This window comes from Aulonocara stuartgranti (assembly GCF_965226115.1).
Source record: "Aulonocara stuartgranti genome assembly, chromosome: 13".
NCBI classification, from domain to species: Eukaryota; Metazoa; Chordata; class Actinopteri; order Cichliformes; family Cichlidae; genus Aulonocara; species Aulonocara stuartgranti.
In genome coordinates this window covers 35,108,663-35,123,642 of record NC_138949.1, presented here as the reverse complement: position 1 = coordinate 35,123,642, position 14,980 = coordinate 35,108,663, and the positions used below count along the sequence as shown (strand labels likewise).

At 40.1% G+C, this 14,980-nt stretch overlaps 1 protein-coding gene across 3 annotated transcripts in view; it reads left to right on the top strand.

Moving 5' to 3' along the window:
- Positions 1-6,420: 6,420 nt before the first annotated feature.
- Positions 6,421-14,980, top strand: part of slc2a15a (solute carrier family 2 member 15a) — a 30,553-nt gene continuing 21,993 nt past the window's right edge. Inside the window, exons 1-2 of one of the 3 annotated variants that reach the window (XM_082557207.1) lie at positions 6,421-6,968; positions 8,833-8,913. In XM_082557207.1, the coding sequence (XP_082413333.1) occupies positions 6,924-6,968; positions 8,833-8,913 (126 nt within the window). In that variant the 5' untranslated portion in view covers positions 6,421-6,923. Of the gene's footprint in view, positions 6,969-8,832; positions 8,932-14,295; positions 14,958-14,980 lie in introns of those variants that run through there. The other 2 variants (XM_082557206.1, XM_082557208.1) reach the window with 2 other exon arrangements.

Below are 14,980 nucleotides of genomic sequence, written 5' to 3'. Positions count from 1 at the left end.
GACGTGTGTGTGACCTGTAACAATAATCTGTTTAAAAGCACTGAAGGCCTCTGATTCACTGAGCTGAGTTTGTATCTGAGACACATCTCATGCCCTGTGTCTGCTGCAACAACAAACAAAGGCAGGTCCTTCTCCACCTCACCTATTCTCATTTGCTTTTAAGGAGACTTCTTCTGTCCATTGTTGAACGTTTTGCTAACTAATCATCACTAGATCAGCAGCACAAACACTGTTCAGTTCAGTTTGTTGAACCATGAGCTCAGATGCTGATATTAGGTTGGACGTACCAGAGGGATGATCGGCTGTGCTGATATGATTCGGGTAGTTTGGTCAGACACAGATGGGAGTGTGTCACATGTGACCAGGCCTGTCATAAGCAGATGCATGAGTAAAGCTAAACAATTATCTTATGAGACCTGGGGCTATTCAAAAATAATAATAATAATGGATTGCATTTATACAGCGCTTTTCAAGGCACCCAAAGCGCTTTACAATGCCACTATTCATTCACTCTCACATTCACACAGTGGTGGAGGCAGCTACAGGTGTAGCCACAGCTGCCCTGGGGCAGACTGACAGAAGCCAGGCTGCCATATCGCGCCATCGGCCCCTCTGGCCAACACCAGTAGGCAAGTAGGGTAAAGTGTCTTGCCCAAGGACACAACGACCAGGACAGAGAGCCCAGGGATCGAACCGGGATTGAACCTGCGATTCCCAACCCCCTGAGCCACGGTCACCTAAAAAAAACATCTGGAGCTCAAACCTTTAGAGCACCTGTCACCTTTCTAACTCCAATCCAGCAAACAGCAAACGTCCTGAAAAGCAACTTCACACCTATAGGACCGCTTCCAGTGCACAAACTGGAATCAGTTTTCATCTCAGGACCTAGAAGAATACCAGTCACCTTTTTTCCAAGCTCCTTAAATTCACAAAACTACTGTACTCGTGTACATCAGATGACATGTCGACAATGTCACCATCATTAAAGACATCTGTCATGCTCCCTGTGTCTGCCTGGCCAGCCCCCCGAGGCTACATGTTGATTGTGTTCATCTGGACGTAGCGTTTTGTGGGAGAAACGTTTCGTCACTCATCCAAGTGACTTCTTCAGTCAGACTGAAGAAGTCACTTGGATGAGTGACGAAGGTCACACGTGTCCACTGTACCTTTGGGCCTCTGACTACCAAATGAGAATCTTTTAAATACATCAGCGTACTTAAGTATAGTTGTCAGCCATGTACATCCACGTGTGTCAGCTGTTTCCCCATGTGTTCCCACTTCCCCTGATCACCTCCTGTGTATTTAAGTCCTCTGTTTTTTGTGTTTCATTGTCAGGTCGTCTGTTATTCTTGCCACAGTTTTCATAGTTTCTCATTGCATTCACACTTTTCTTCATAGTTTGTCTAGTTTTCATGGTTTTTGCTGCTTTCAGCCAAAATAAAGCCTCGCCTTTTGTTCACCTGCAACTCTTCTCTCAGTATCTGCTTCTGGGTCCTGCTCACAACACATCGGCGTACCCCGCCGTGACAATGCCACCTGTGCAACAAGTCTAATCGTGAAATTTCCTTATTACTAAATATTCAGCAGACAATTGTTAGTGGTATTATAACACACTGGATGTCAACAACTCAGCCACAGCAGGGTCAGTGGATGCTGAGGTGCATAGTCTGCAGAGGTTGCCAACTTTCTGCAGAGTCAATCACTACAGACCTCCAAACTTAGCTTCTGAACAGTGCACAGAGAGCCTCGTGGAATGAGTTTTCATGGCCAATCATCTGCATCCAAGCCTTGAATCACCAAGAATGATGCAAAATGTTGGATGCAGAAGTGGAGACATGTTCTCTGGAGTGAGTAATGATGCTTCTTTGACTGGAAAGCCGATAGATGAGTCTGGGTTTGACAGTTGCTGAGAGAAAGGCGCATGTCTAACTGCACTGTGCCAAGTGTAAAGTTTGGTGGAGAGGTGATTATGGTCTGGTGTCATTTTTAGTGAGTTGAGCTCAGGCCATTAGTTCCTGTGAAACCTGCTATTAACGCTTCATGCGCCTCACTTTGTGGGAACAGTTTGGTGACGGCCTCTTCCTGTTCCAGTGACCACCATTGCACAAAGCAAGGTCATAAAGATCACAGGGATGACCGAGCCTGTAGTGGAAGAACTGCAGAGGCCTGCAGAGTCCCCCCCTCAACCCGACAGCACATCTTTGGGATGAATTAGGGCTGGAGACTGCAAGTCAGGTCATCCAGTGTCTGAGCTCACAAAATGTGCTTCTGGAAGAGTGGTCAAATATTTCCATAAACACACACACTAATCCTCGTGGAAAAGCTTCCTAGAAGGGTTCAAGCTGCAAAAGGTGGACCAGCATCATATGAAACCCTGTTGGTTAAGAATGGGATGTCACTCAAGCTCAAACGCGTTTGAAGGACAACAAGCGAATACGTTTGGCAACATGGTGAATGTAGAAACATATAAATACAGATAGTGATGTTTGATGAATTTTACCTAAAACTGTGCTGTGATGGAGATGATTGTGTGGCAGAACTTACGTGTGTCAAACGACTGTGTTAAACAGTGTTCCCTTTTATTATTCCAGGCAAAAGTAATATCAGTTTGAAATTAGCTTACCTAGAGATAAACCATTAGTACATAAAATCAGATAAAAGCAGATCCTACAAGCCAAGTGAAAAGCAGTCGTTTCCATCATAACAAGAAAGCGAGTAAGCGACTGTTGGGTAAATTGCATTGGCTACAATCAAAGGAGCTTGCAAAGAAAAGCGTCTGGACTTCTTTAAGTTACTTGAAGACGTTTCACCTCTCATCCGAGAAGCTTCTTCAGTTCTAAGGTCAAATGGTGGAGAGTCCCAGATTTAAACTCAGTGGGAGTTTCCCCCCACAGAGGGACAAAAGGACCCCTGATAATCCTCTAATCCCCTGAGCCAAGGTGTGAAACTGGGTGTGGGTCCCAATCAGCCAGAGTTTCGGGTGTGTTCATTGTGAAACCTGGCCCCACCTTATCAACCTTGGAGTCATGTTTGACCAGGACATGTCCTTCAACGCACATATTAAACAAATATGTCAGACCGCTTTCTTCCATTTGTGCAACATCTCTAAAGTTAGAAATATCCTGTCTCTGAGTGACTTGCTGCTGTATAAATAAAATTGACTTGAAAGTTTGTTAAATTTGTTTTATGTATTACAATGATCCTATGAATAGTTTCCCAGTTCGTAGATCTTAGTTTCAGTGTTTTTGTATTTCTTTTCAGGTTTCAGAGTGACAGCATTAAAGCCGTCACCTTTGATTCATTTCATTATGTTGTTGTCTGCGAGTCCTGCACTTGGGCCCTATTCTGCTTGCCACACACCACACCCTGACATTAAATGTGTCATTACTTCTCAACACTAAAGTTGTTGTTGTTTTTCACTAGTTTCACTAGTTTGGCCCACTTCAGATCAAAGCAGGCTGTTTGTGTCCACAGTGTAAAATTAGTTTGACATTTCTTGCTTCTGGAGTTCTGGAGACTTTGTGTCTTTGTTGAGTTAAAGTAGCCCAACATTTTATTAAAAAAAACTTCATTTCATTCATTTTTTAATTTGCATGAACTCAAATTTCAAATTAGGAATTAAAATACTGAATTGAGAGTCTTACTGCTTTTCACAGTTTATTTAGTCTGTTGTGCTTTCCCTCACACAGCTCTGTTGTCCTTATCGAGTGTTATCTGGTCTCGATTGATGTTTGCAGTCTCTCTGGTTTAGATAAGTGTCACATGCCTAGCACAGCTTGGAGCATGTGCCTGTCATCCCGTTTTGGTTATTATTCACTGCATCAGTAGTTTTTATGACTTACGGTCCTTTCTGAAGTGTTTTTGTATTTTTCACATACAGAGGCAAACACAGCTGCTTTAATGCTTTTCTCAAGGAATTTAATTGCTAGTGAAATTTGAGAGACTTTGATTTCTTGGTAGATTGTTAGTATTAATCCTCCTAGCATGTCTGACTTTTTAAATAAAAAATGTTCCCATGTCAACTGCTTGCAAAAGCTTTGCTGGAGGGTTTTCCTAGTTTACTAAAAATGTCCTTCTAATTTGTGCTTACCGGGGTCGTTATAGTAATGCTGAGACTCTAAACCCAGGAAAGCAATCTACACACACACACGGGGAAGATCTGACCCTGTCCTAAAACAACAGAAGTAATGGCAAAGAAGTGCAAAAGGTAACTTGTTAAATTTCAACATTTCTCTTTTCCAATTATGAGTTTGATTGGATGAAATAAGTAATGAAAATGAAGTTTAATGGTTTTATTGATTTTACAAAATATTTGGGTAATGTCATTACAGTTTGTGAAAGTAAAACCTAAACAAAGAGCACGGTATCTAACACGGCTACATAATTCAATTATGAATTCAAATTAATTATTGTGGCTGAGGTTTTCTTTTTGTTTGTTTGTTCTACTTTGTACAGCACTTTGGTCAACCTGTTGTTTTTAAATGTGCTTATAAATAAATTGAAATTGATTGATGATCGAAGAAGAGCATTTTGGAAAAGCTAAAAATGAACTTTGGATAAAGTGTTGTATTAGTTATGATAAACACACAGGTGGTTACAACAAAATCAAAAATGACTGGAGCCTCTCTCTCATCCTGCATTCAGCTGCATTCTGCTTAGTCTGCACCCCTCCACGTACTCAGCTCTTCAGGCCCGAAAGCCATCTGATTCGTCTGCTCCAGATTTACTCGCCCAGAGTATCGTTCCCACAGTCTGGACTCTCTGCTCGGTTCAACCGGAGTTCCTCTGCTGCTGTGTGCAGCAAGCAACCGTCTGTTCTCTGTGTGTCCACAATGTACTCAATATTACATCTGCCACCTGCTCAGTCCGCCATAATTATTCATCTCTCTACGGTCTCTTAGCTGCTACTTACAACAGATGGCTGCTATCGTCAGGTAATAGCTCATGTTACCATGTGTGCTAGCAGGTTAACATTTATGGCAACTGTTTAATACTTCAGTGTTTTTGAAACAGGAGCCTTACTGACCTTTTCAACCTAAAGTTCTGTGTAGTGTTAACTAAAATTGAATGAATGTTAAATACTCAGCAGTTGGTGAGGTGTGAAGTTGTGTGTCAGCTGGAGGAGTCACAGTTGGTACTGAAAGGGTTGAAAATGAGTTTCTAATCACTGTGGTAATCTTAGTGGTTACCACGGTGAAAAGGTGTGTTTTAGCTAAAACTACAGTCCCTTAGCTAACACTGTTCAAGTAGTTTTAGTACCTGACAGTGTGGCCAGCTAAACCTGAAATAAATAAAATAAAATAAATAATGGGCTAAAAATACTAAATGAATTTCCACGTGTCATGAAAAAAGTTTCCAGGAGGAGTCAAAAATGAATGCAGACTTTATGTCTTCTTCTATATTTGTCTTCTAAAAATGATTTTCATGTAGGACTAATCTGCCAAAAGCAAAAAGTGGTAATGCTGTTCTGGATGTGTGTTGTCCTACAAACACACCTAACGTGTACTTTTAGTTCTGTTTAAGCACTAAAACAGCAAGAAGACTTGTGTTGTACTCGAAGAACACTGTTCGGCCTTTGCATGTTTTAAAAAGGACAGAAATTGGCACATATAACCTTCATAATTCTGCAATTCTTTGTCTCAAACCTTATTTCTACTATGCCTTCTGTTCTAATGTAACCTAGAGCTCGCACCAACATGCAGGTACAAAAGTACAGTAAGCCGAATTCTTCTGAATCCTTCCGAATCCTTCCTAGGGCGATCGTGGCTCAAGAGTTGGGTGTTCGTCTTGTAATCGGAAGGTTGCCGGTTTGAGCCCCGGCTCAGACAGTCTCGGTCGTTGTGTCCTTGGGCAAGACACTTCACCTACCGCCTACTGGTGTTGGCCAGAGGGGCCGATGGCGCGATATGGCAGCCTCGCCTCTGTCAGTCTGCCCCAGGGCAGCTGTGGCTACACCTGTAGCTGCCTCCACCAGTGTGTGAATGTGAGAGTGAATGAATAGTGGCATTGTAAAGCGCTTTGAGGGCCCCGAAAAGCGCTATATAAATGCAATCCATTATTATTATTATTAATCCAACACCACAAAAAAAAATTTCTTTTAACTTTCGGGCAAATTTCAGAGATATCTAGCGGTATCGCAGTTAATGAGTGCAGTAGAGTTCGTGTGTGCCAGGAGGCTGGATTTTAGAACAAAACCAGCTTTTCAAGGAACAGCAATAGAGGTAAAGTCACAGGATTAAGAAATGTGTAATGCAAAGCAGGTGATTGTTCACGGTCACAGTAAACACTGCCCCTCTTCTTTCAACTACAACCAAAATTATGAGCACATGATGACTGTGATTACAGGGGGTAGGGCGGGGTGGAAGGTTCACTGAGGACAAATGCACTCAAAGATTAACAGTCTCACTGTGTGGTGGTTCCTATAAATGCAGAAGAAATACCGACAGTTCTCTTTTACTGACACGATAAGTATATACGCCGTGCACTGCAGATCACAGAGTTTATTTTGGAAAGCATGTTGTCTTAAACGGTCTCTCATCTTCTCTTTCCTCTTTGCCTTCATTCTTGACGTCTGTCTTGTCTCACATGTGGAACCTGTTTGACTTGGTGTTCCCTTTCTGTTACTCCTCTTCTTTCCCTCTCTCTAGCATCGATTTCTTTCTTAGTGAATTGACTTAGAGCTAATTGCTTCCAGCAGGCTTTTCTCCAACTGTGTCACGCTGCTCTCCATCATGTGATGATACGATGTGGGTTTGTTACTGGGGGCAAACAGACTGCTCATTGGAGAAAAAGCCTGGAATACTTCAGTCTGTGGTTAAGAGCCTGTTTGACCACATCTGCTGCGAAGGAGATGAGATTCTTTGCAGTGTAGAGAAATCATATTTTTCTTTTTACTTTTTGGGACCAGCTGACACGTTTCTTAAATGGCTGAGGAGGTTTTAATTCCACCGTCGGGGAAAATCACTTCGGTAAGTCCAGACAGACGGGCACTAAACAGAAGCAGAACTATCAACTGACTGATCCCATCCTGTGCTGGACATTAATTATAGCAGCTAATAGCATTTAATACCGAGAAGAGGCCTCTGCTTTCTTATTTATAATTTATTTAGTGTTATTATTTCAGTGAGGTTGAAAGTTGAAACAAATTTATTGCGTAAAAAGAAATCGCTATTTTTTTTTAAATAAATGACACAAGATTTACTCATTTTTGGAAACTGAGTAAACAAAATAATGTTTTCAGTGGGTCGAGCTTAATAACTGAACAGAAAGCATTCTGAATTTAATTTGTCGCGTACATTCGTAAAAAATCAATGAAAACTCTCAGCTGTAAGAATCTGTTTTTAATTTTATTTCTATATTACACCAAATAAAGCTTTAGGGACCCAAACACAGACAAAGGAAAATCAGGATTTTTGACCAAAAGCGAACCATTTATTATGGCTGGTGGTCATAATTCAAACATTGTCATCGTCCTTACAAATGTGGCTGTATTTAAAGGGAAATAAGCAGGTTTTTGAAACATGTGTTTTATTGCCAAGAGCTATTGTTACAACAAGATAATTAACTAAACACAAATTCCTTTACTTTTTGTGTTAAGTTTATATACAGTTAAAGACATTTGCAGATATTTAGATTTTGTACATCTTGTTAAGACTTACACACAATACTGTAGTATTGTGTGTAAGCTACTGTTCATTTCTTAATATTTTGCTAGGAAAATGGGAAAGGTATGGTGGTTGATTGAAGCATGTGTCAGGATACATGGAAATACAATGTACAGGGAAAAACAGCTTGAAAGATAATATTTGGAATGACCACCTTTATTTTTCAACACAGTCTGAACCCTTTTTGTCATGTAGCACCGTGCGGCAGCAGGTGGAGCCAGGAGTCAAAACACAAAAGCTTCTTGAAGAACAGTCCAAAGCTCTTCTTTCCATGTTTCCAGACTATTTTTCTATTTGTTGTTAAGATAACCCTATACTGCTTCAGTAACAGTGAACTTCAAAGGAGCCACGGCATCATGTTATAGACATGGTTGTAGACAATCTGTTGTACCTCGTACCTACTTTTGCACCTGATCGCTCCATAAGACCCATCGCACTGATGTTCAGGTCTATTCTTGTGTAATTTAGCAAGCTTTGGTGAACAGTAGATGGATCAAATGCATCTCTCTGGTGCTGCATCTGTCGTTTGCAATATTATCATTATTATCAATATTTTCATTTAACTGCTGTTGGTGCAACAGTACAATTGTATGCCTGTCAAACTGACAGTAATACATTATATATATATTTTTACAACATGATATAGAAACACAGAGTCTGAAGATACAATTTTAAATGAGTAATTTGGTGAGTTGTCTGTTACGTATAGACACACCAGTTCATTCTCTTGGAAAGGCTTGGTGCCTTATCAGTGCTTGAGCGATTCAAGAGTCAGTGTTAAATAGCTTAAGAGTGACACAGTCCTCTAAAAGATAGTCAGGTGCAATGAGTGCACTGAAAATGAATAAAAAGTAGCCGGTGTCCAAAGAAAAGCACTGAAAGACTTCCAGAAAGTACAAGAAAGTCTGACTCATTAGAGCTAAATATAAAGAAAGTGTGTGTGAAAGACTTGTTTTTAAGATGTTTTTAATCTGATTGCTTTACACAAACATGCCAACTTTCTTATGTGACATACAATCAGAGATTTGTGAATGTTGGTGAAAAAATGACAACTTAAAACTTAACTGATTTTTTTATTCACACAGCGTATAAAATGTTTTGTCTTAACTTTAAGAAGCTGTGAGCTCACCATCATATTCTGCATGTGTCTCTCCTGCTCTGTCTGCAGCACCTCACTGCCTCTTTGCTGGCAGTGGCATTCCTTACCTCCTTTGGGAGCTCTATGCTTTATGGGTACAATCTGGCTGTGGTAAACTCCCCTGCTGTGGTAACACACACACACACACACACACACACACACACACACACACACACACACACACACACACACACACACACACACACACATCTGGAAAGTAACTTATTGAAGTGCATTTGTTTATAACAGCCGTTATATTCTGCATGGCCAGATCTTGCATATGAATCTGCATGATCTACTGGCCAGGAATTTGGTTTTGGAAGCTTTGTGGTTTCAGTGTGTTTAAGTTTGTAGTCCCAGTAATATCGATTAATCATACAGCCACTCAAAGTTGCCGCTTTCGGCCAACATAGATATCCAAACATTTCTGGCACAGCTTCCAAGATGGAAAAGGACAAAGATTTTTCTTATTCATTTTATTTATAGCTCCTGTGATTGCTGTGTGTAATTTTAACTTGTTTGCATTTTTCTGTGCACTTTTGATATTTAACTAAGTTTGGGACCATTTGCCCTTTAAATCTGTAGTGGTTCAGTCCATTTGAGCTGTGGTACAACCATTGGGTTTAACCAGTCAGCCAGTACAACCCCCTTAACTGCTGATTGGTTAGCTTATTTATGTGTAAATGTGTGATTGGTGCACTTGGAATTCTTTCTTTATTGAAACACAAAGTATTGGTATTTTGTAAAAAAAAAATATATATATATTTTTGGTGTTTTCTGTTGAAAACGACAGTTTGCCTGAGGGAGGGGAGCACGTGCCCTCACAGTTACCCCGAGATAAAAATAAGACTCATACTCTGATGTCGCAGTTTTCATGAAAACTGTTTCTCCGACTCAGCGGATCTAAATAAATTGAAGAGGTATGTTCTGGCATGTGACTGTTAAGTCATCCTATCAAGTCGAAATTACTTCTGTACATGTTTAAGTTACACTCTGTTAAAAATGCAGATGTATTAAGAACAGTTGTAATAACACACTCTGAACTGCATAATTCTGAAAACAGGATTTTATCAGTGATTATTTTTTATTAAAGGTCAAAACACATCAATGGCATTCACTAAGAAAGATTTCCAGACATGCAGAGATGGGGCTTTGCTGCTTGTCTGTAGAAAGACTCACCATCATTAATAAGCAACGATCATTTCAATAAAATTCAAATTAAACTTGGCAGCTGAACAACAAGCACAAAAATTAGAAAAGCAGAAGTCCCTCATTTTAACATTGTGATAAAGTTTGTTATGAAAACGGTCCTCTTCTTTTTATTTTCCCAGTGTTTTGTAAATACTTCATACGTTACAATCACAGCGATAGGATAGAGAGAATATTTGGGTGTGGAAGTCGTTGGCTTCTGTGGTGGCTGTTTGGTCACCTGATGTGTGAAGAAAGAATCTGTTGTGAATCCGTTGTCGCTCATTAAGACCAGGTTGAATTTGAAGGTTAATCCTCTCCTACCTGTAAGCACATAGAGCTTTTGTACGTATAACGAGCTAACCAAATCATTGAAGAAATAGTTCAGCCTGGACACTTATTTGTGGGATATGTACCAGTTGTTGGATTTGTGTCTCTTTCACAGTGCAAAGGTTTGGAACCAGAGTATTAAAATAATTCGCAAAGGTGATATACTAAAGATATACTAAGATTAGTGGCAGATAGCTTGAGTAATGCTTTCCACCAAGAAAGCAGATGTGACTGGGATCGTTACCACTATAACTGTTCATTTATTTGGAAAACGTGAACAGTGAAGATTTCCAATAGTTTCAAGTAGCGAGCCCGAGGAGTGATCTCTGCGTGAAATATTTGCATTGCAATAATTGTTGGGCATCACAACATCCAGCAATAAATTAAATGTATGTTTTAATTTCAATTTTGTATTGTATATAAGAACATTAGCAGCGCAGTTAAAAATGATTTTGTTCAGAAACATAGGCCATAAGAAGATCATTGGTAGCCTTTCATCTGACTGAGACTCTTTAAATAAAGCATTTCTCTGCAGATGATCAGTTTGCTGTTTTACACCTTGTCCTTCAAGAAATCTTCAGACAAAAGTCAGATTAGAGAGTGGCTTTAAATTAGCTAAGAAACTGGGTCAAGTAATGCCTTTTTAAGTAAAGGTTTAATTACTGCGTGTAAAGGCCTGTGGTACAACCCATTAACAGAGAAAGGTTGATCATATTTAAGACTCAAGCATGAATTAATTGAAGACATCTACTGTGATAAAGTCTACTCCCCACTGCTGTGTAATCAATTATTGTGAATGTAAATGTTATGTTATATAAAGTTACGTTGAAACCAAGCACACCATTGTTTTTCTTGTGACATTACCAATAAGTGTGATGTGTCACATGGCCCTCTTCCTATTGAAAAAACAAAAGTTGTATCCAAGATGGCCGACTTCTAAATGGCCACCATGGTCACCGCCCATCTTGAGGAGTTTGCCCCTCACATATACTAATGTGCCACAAACAGGACTTTAACATCACCAACCATTCCCATGTTATTACGGTGTGTCCATAGAAACGGCCCACCCTGTATAGTGTGATTAAAGTGGTGGGTGGGTTCTTTTACATTTTGAGAGAAGCCAATTGAGTCTAATAACAGATTAAATGCCATGTTGAGGCTGTCATTTTTAGCATCTACATGGATGTTAAAATCACCCACAATAATTATTTTATCTGAGCTCAGAACTAAATCAGATAAAAAGTCTGAGAAATCAGAGACTCGGCCTGTGCTTTGAGGAAGCTGACAATCAGAATGACTCGGGGGTGTTGATTCGTTTAAACTAACATAATCATCCTGCTGTAACCAGGTTTCTGGAAGGCAGCGTAAATCAATTTGCAAATAATTGCTAATTCACAGGGACTAACAGGGACTTAGAAGAGAGAGAGCTAATGTTTATTAATTCACATTTCACTGCTTTATTCTTTAGTGCAGTTGTGGATAATATATTGTTCTTTCTTTGTGGTTTTTTTTAGTGTTTAAATTATTTGGGGGGGTAACAGGAGGAGAGAAGCTGTTTCCTGGTCTCTGGATAGTCACATTAAGAGAGGTGAAATAAATATAAATATAAATATAATAGCAGCTGATTGGTTTTGCTAATTCAGCACTGTTCAACTTGATGTAAACACACAAACTAGATATTCAAAAATGTAAGCATTTGGAAAAAAGTCAGGGTCCAAAGGAGAATAAACCCAGCTGGGGTTAGAACCAAGAATCTGAGCTAACAGTGGTTAGCTCTGTCAAGAAGAGGAAGCTTCGGTCTGTTACCTTGCTTGCTCAAGCTAAAGTTATCTGAATGTAGTAATATAAATGTTCACATAAAGGGGTAGGTGCTGGCACCTGATATCTGTATATTTCTCACAAAATAAACTGCTGCTTTTACTGACTGAAAAATATATCTGATAATAATGATCATCAGGAAACCCAAAGGAGTTTGGTCTTTGAGTGCTCTTGCTAGTCATGAGAGATCTTTTCGTATCTGTTACAAGTAAATATTCGGTTTGAAAATGCTGGTCCATGGCTGGTCTCAGTTCACACGGGGGTAATGAAAATCTCAAATAAAAATGATCTTCTTTGTTGAAAAACCAGGCACGCTGCTCATGCTCATGCTCGAGTAGCAGCATGTGTCTGTCAGTTTTCCCGGCACGTGACACATGGTTCAGGGGAAACTGAAGTTAGCGCTAACACGTGCTGGCACATGTAAACTGATGATCAGGAGGTTTAGGTCAGACAAGACTTGTGGCTTTAATTCCAAAATATCAGAGTGAAAACTGAAGGTCTGTCTTGCTCTTATGTAACCATGATGTCGAAGCCACATGATACAAACACAGGTTTTTTTTACTGAATTGTATTTAGGAATCTGATGAATTCACACATGTATAGATTCCTTATATTTTGCATGGAAAATGGAAAATTTGTGCATTTATTTATTGAAATGTACAAATATACACAGAAATACAGTATCCAAGGCAAAAACTGTTCAGTTCTGATAAGCTTGATTCAATATTTGGTATTACCCCCGTTTGTTCTTTAACACAGCCTGAACCCTTTGGGAAGCTTTCTTGTAATTTCTTTTAGACTTCATGAATAGTTCTCAAACATTTGTTGTCAATATGATCCCACACCACCTCAGTATATTGAGGGGGTCTTGGAACGTTTTGGGCCACCTTTAGCAAGCTGCTCTAAAATGATTTTTATTTCTGTAACAAAATCTGACCTTAAAAACCTTTTCCCAAAAAAATATTTACGTGAGCAGACTGTGCAATGGCAGCCAGTAATAGAATTTATTTATTCATTTTTATTCAGACAAACTAAAGTCTAAAATAGGCAGTGATGAGACACAGCTATGACTAATCAAATGGGACAAAAACTGAATGCAATTCATAAGAACACATGACTATCAGGAAATAACTAAACAGGGAACACCAACAGGGTAACAGGGAAACACTGAAGGCAGGATACGCTAAAGGAAAAAACACAATACACATAATAATCACGAACAGAAACTAGACAGTAAAGCTAATAGAAATTAAAATGCAGGATTACTATAAACAAAAAGATTAACCTAAAAAAAGAGATACAACAAAAGCTCTGGAATGTGTGCAGGGCTGTGGGAATGGTGTCCCCTGTCCATTTGACTTTACCCTGAGTCCCGGTTATGTGGAAGACAGGCCTTTATGTATCCGGTCGTTAAGTGATGACGTGACGAATCCTACTTCCGGGCCTAAAGTAGTCTGCGTTTAATATGGCTTTTGTGTTGTTAACATGTTTAATGTTTTGTATTTTCTTCTATTTAATCTCAAAAAGCTCCTAAAACAGTCAGTGATCACTGTTGACCTCCCTCGGCTTTTATTACCGCTAATCATTTATTTAAGCTCAGTTTTTAAAACCTTAGGATGTAACTACAGCCCAGCCCATGCAGCAGTATATGAATGACTAACCTCGTATTGTGGATGGATTATCTCAGTTGTTCTCCTGGCTGAAGTTTGGTCCTTTTACAGCATCCTGCCATGCGATTACATTTGTTCCTGACCACCGAGAACACTCACGTTAACTTTTATCGAGTGGAAAAAAAGTTAGCTTGTTTATATTATGCTAACATAGCTGTGTCGCTAGCGGTCACGTAGCACATCATTATATACCAGCTAGCCCAACTTCAGTAACCCTACAAACGTCCCTGCTGTTTAGTTTTCTGTCTTCATTTATGTTGGAAGTGATAACAGAGCTGTACGTTTTAATTTGTTTCCAAAACCCGGCAGTCAGGACATGCTATATTGTATTTAGATAGAAGCTAGCGAGCTAACTCCCTGCTAACTTCTAACTCCGTTAAATGTCATAAATTCCGTTTTCATGGATGCCTGGATGTTAAACTCAGTTGTTACACCTGGTAGAGCAGAATGCTGATCATTTTATTAAAGATGAAAGACTTTAGACAGTTTTTCAACTCTCAGTAATGCCATAGTGATCGTTTGATATATGGACCTGCAGCGGAGTTTAGGCCCAGACACGGCTAGTGACGTCAGAATTAACGACCGGATAGCAGCATAAGCCTCTCCAAACATTTCATGACTACACACATTAAGGCAGTGGGTGTGTAGTCACTGAGCACTTTGGAGCAGATGACTTTGGCACAGGAATGATGGTTGTGGAGAGATAGTGGACTGTGACAGTGAGAGGTTAAACATCCTGGTCAGGACTCCCTCTGGCTGGTCAGCGTAGGCACAAAGTTCTTTACCAAGTACTCCGTCCAGCCCAGCAGCTTTCCTGTTCACAGCTTTCAGCACCTGCCTCACCTGGTGTTCCTGGAAGACGAGAGAGCAGTGGCTGGTGGAAGCGCCTCAGCTGTGTCAGGGCTCTTTGTTTCAAAGTGAAAGAAGAGGTTTTAATTCTTATGCCAACGTGCTCTCATCAGTGGTGGAGAGGCCATTGCCCTCAGCCGGAAAAGGGTAGAGTGCCCACTCCGGGTCAGGGGCAAGTGACTGCCTAACGCGAGGACTTTAAATATCTTTGGGTCTTGTTCACGAGTGAGGGGAGCGGGAGATCAGCAGACAGCAGCTGGAAGGATGTCGACGCTGTACAGGTCATGGATGAATGGATGGGTGGATGCATGTCTTTCTTTCAT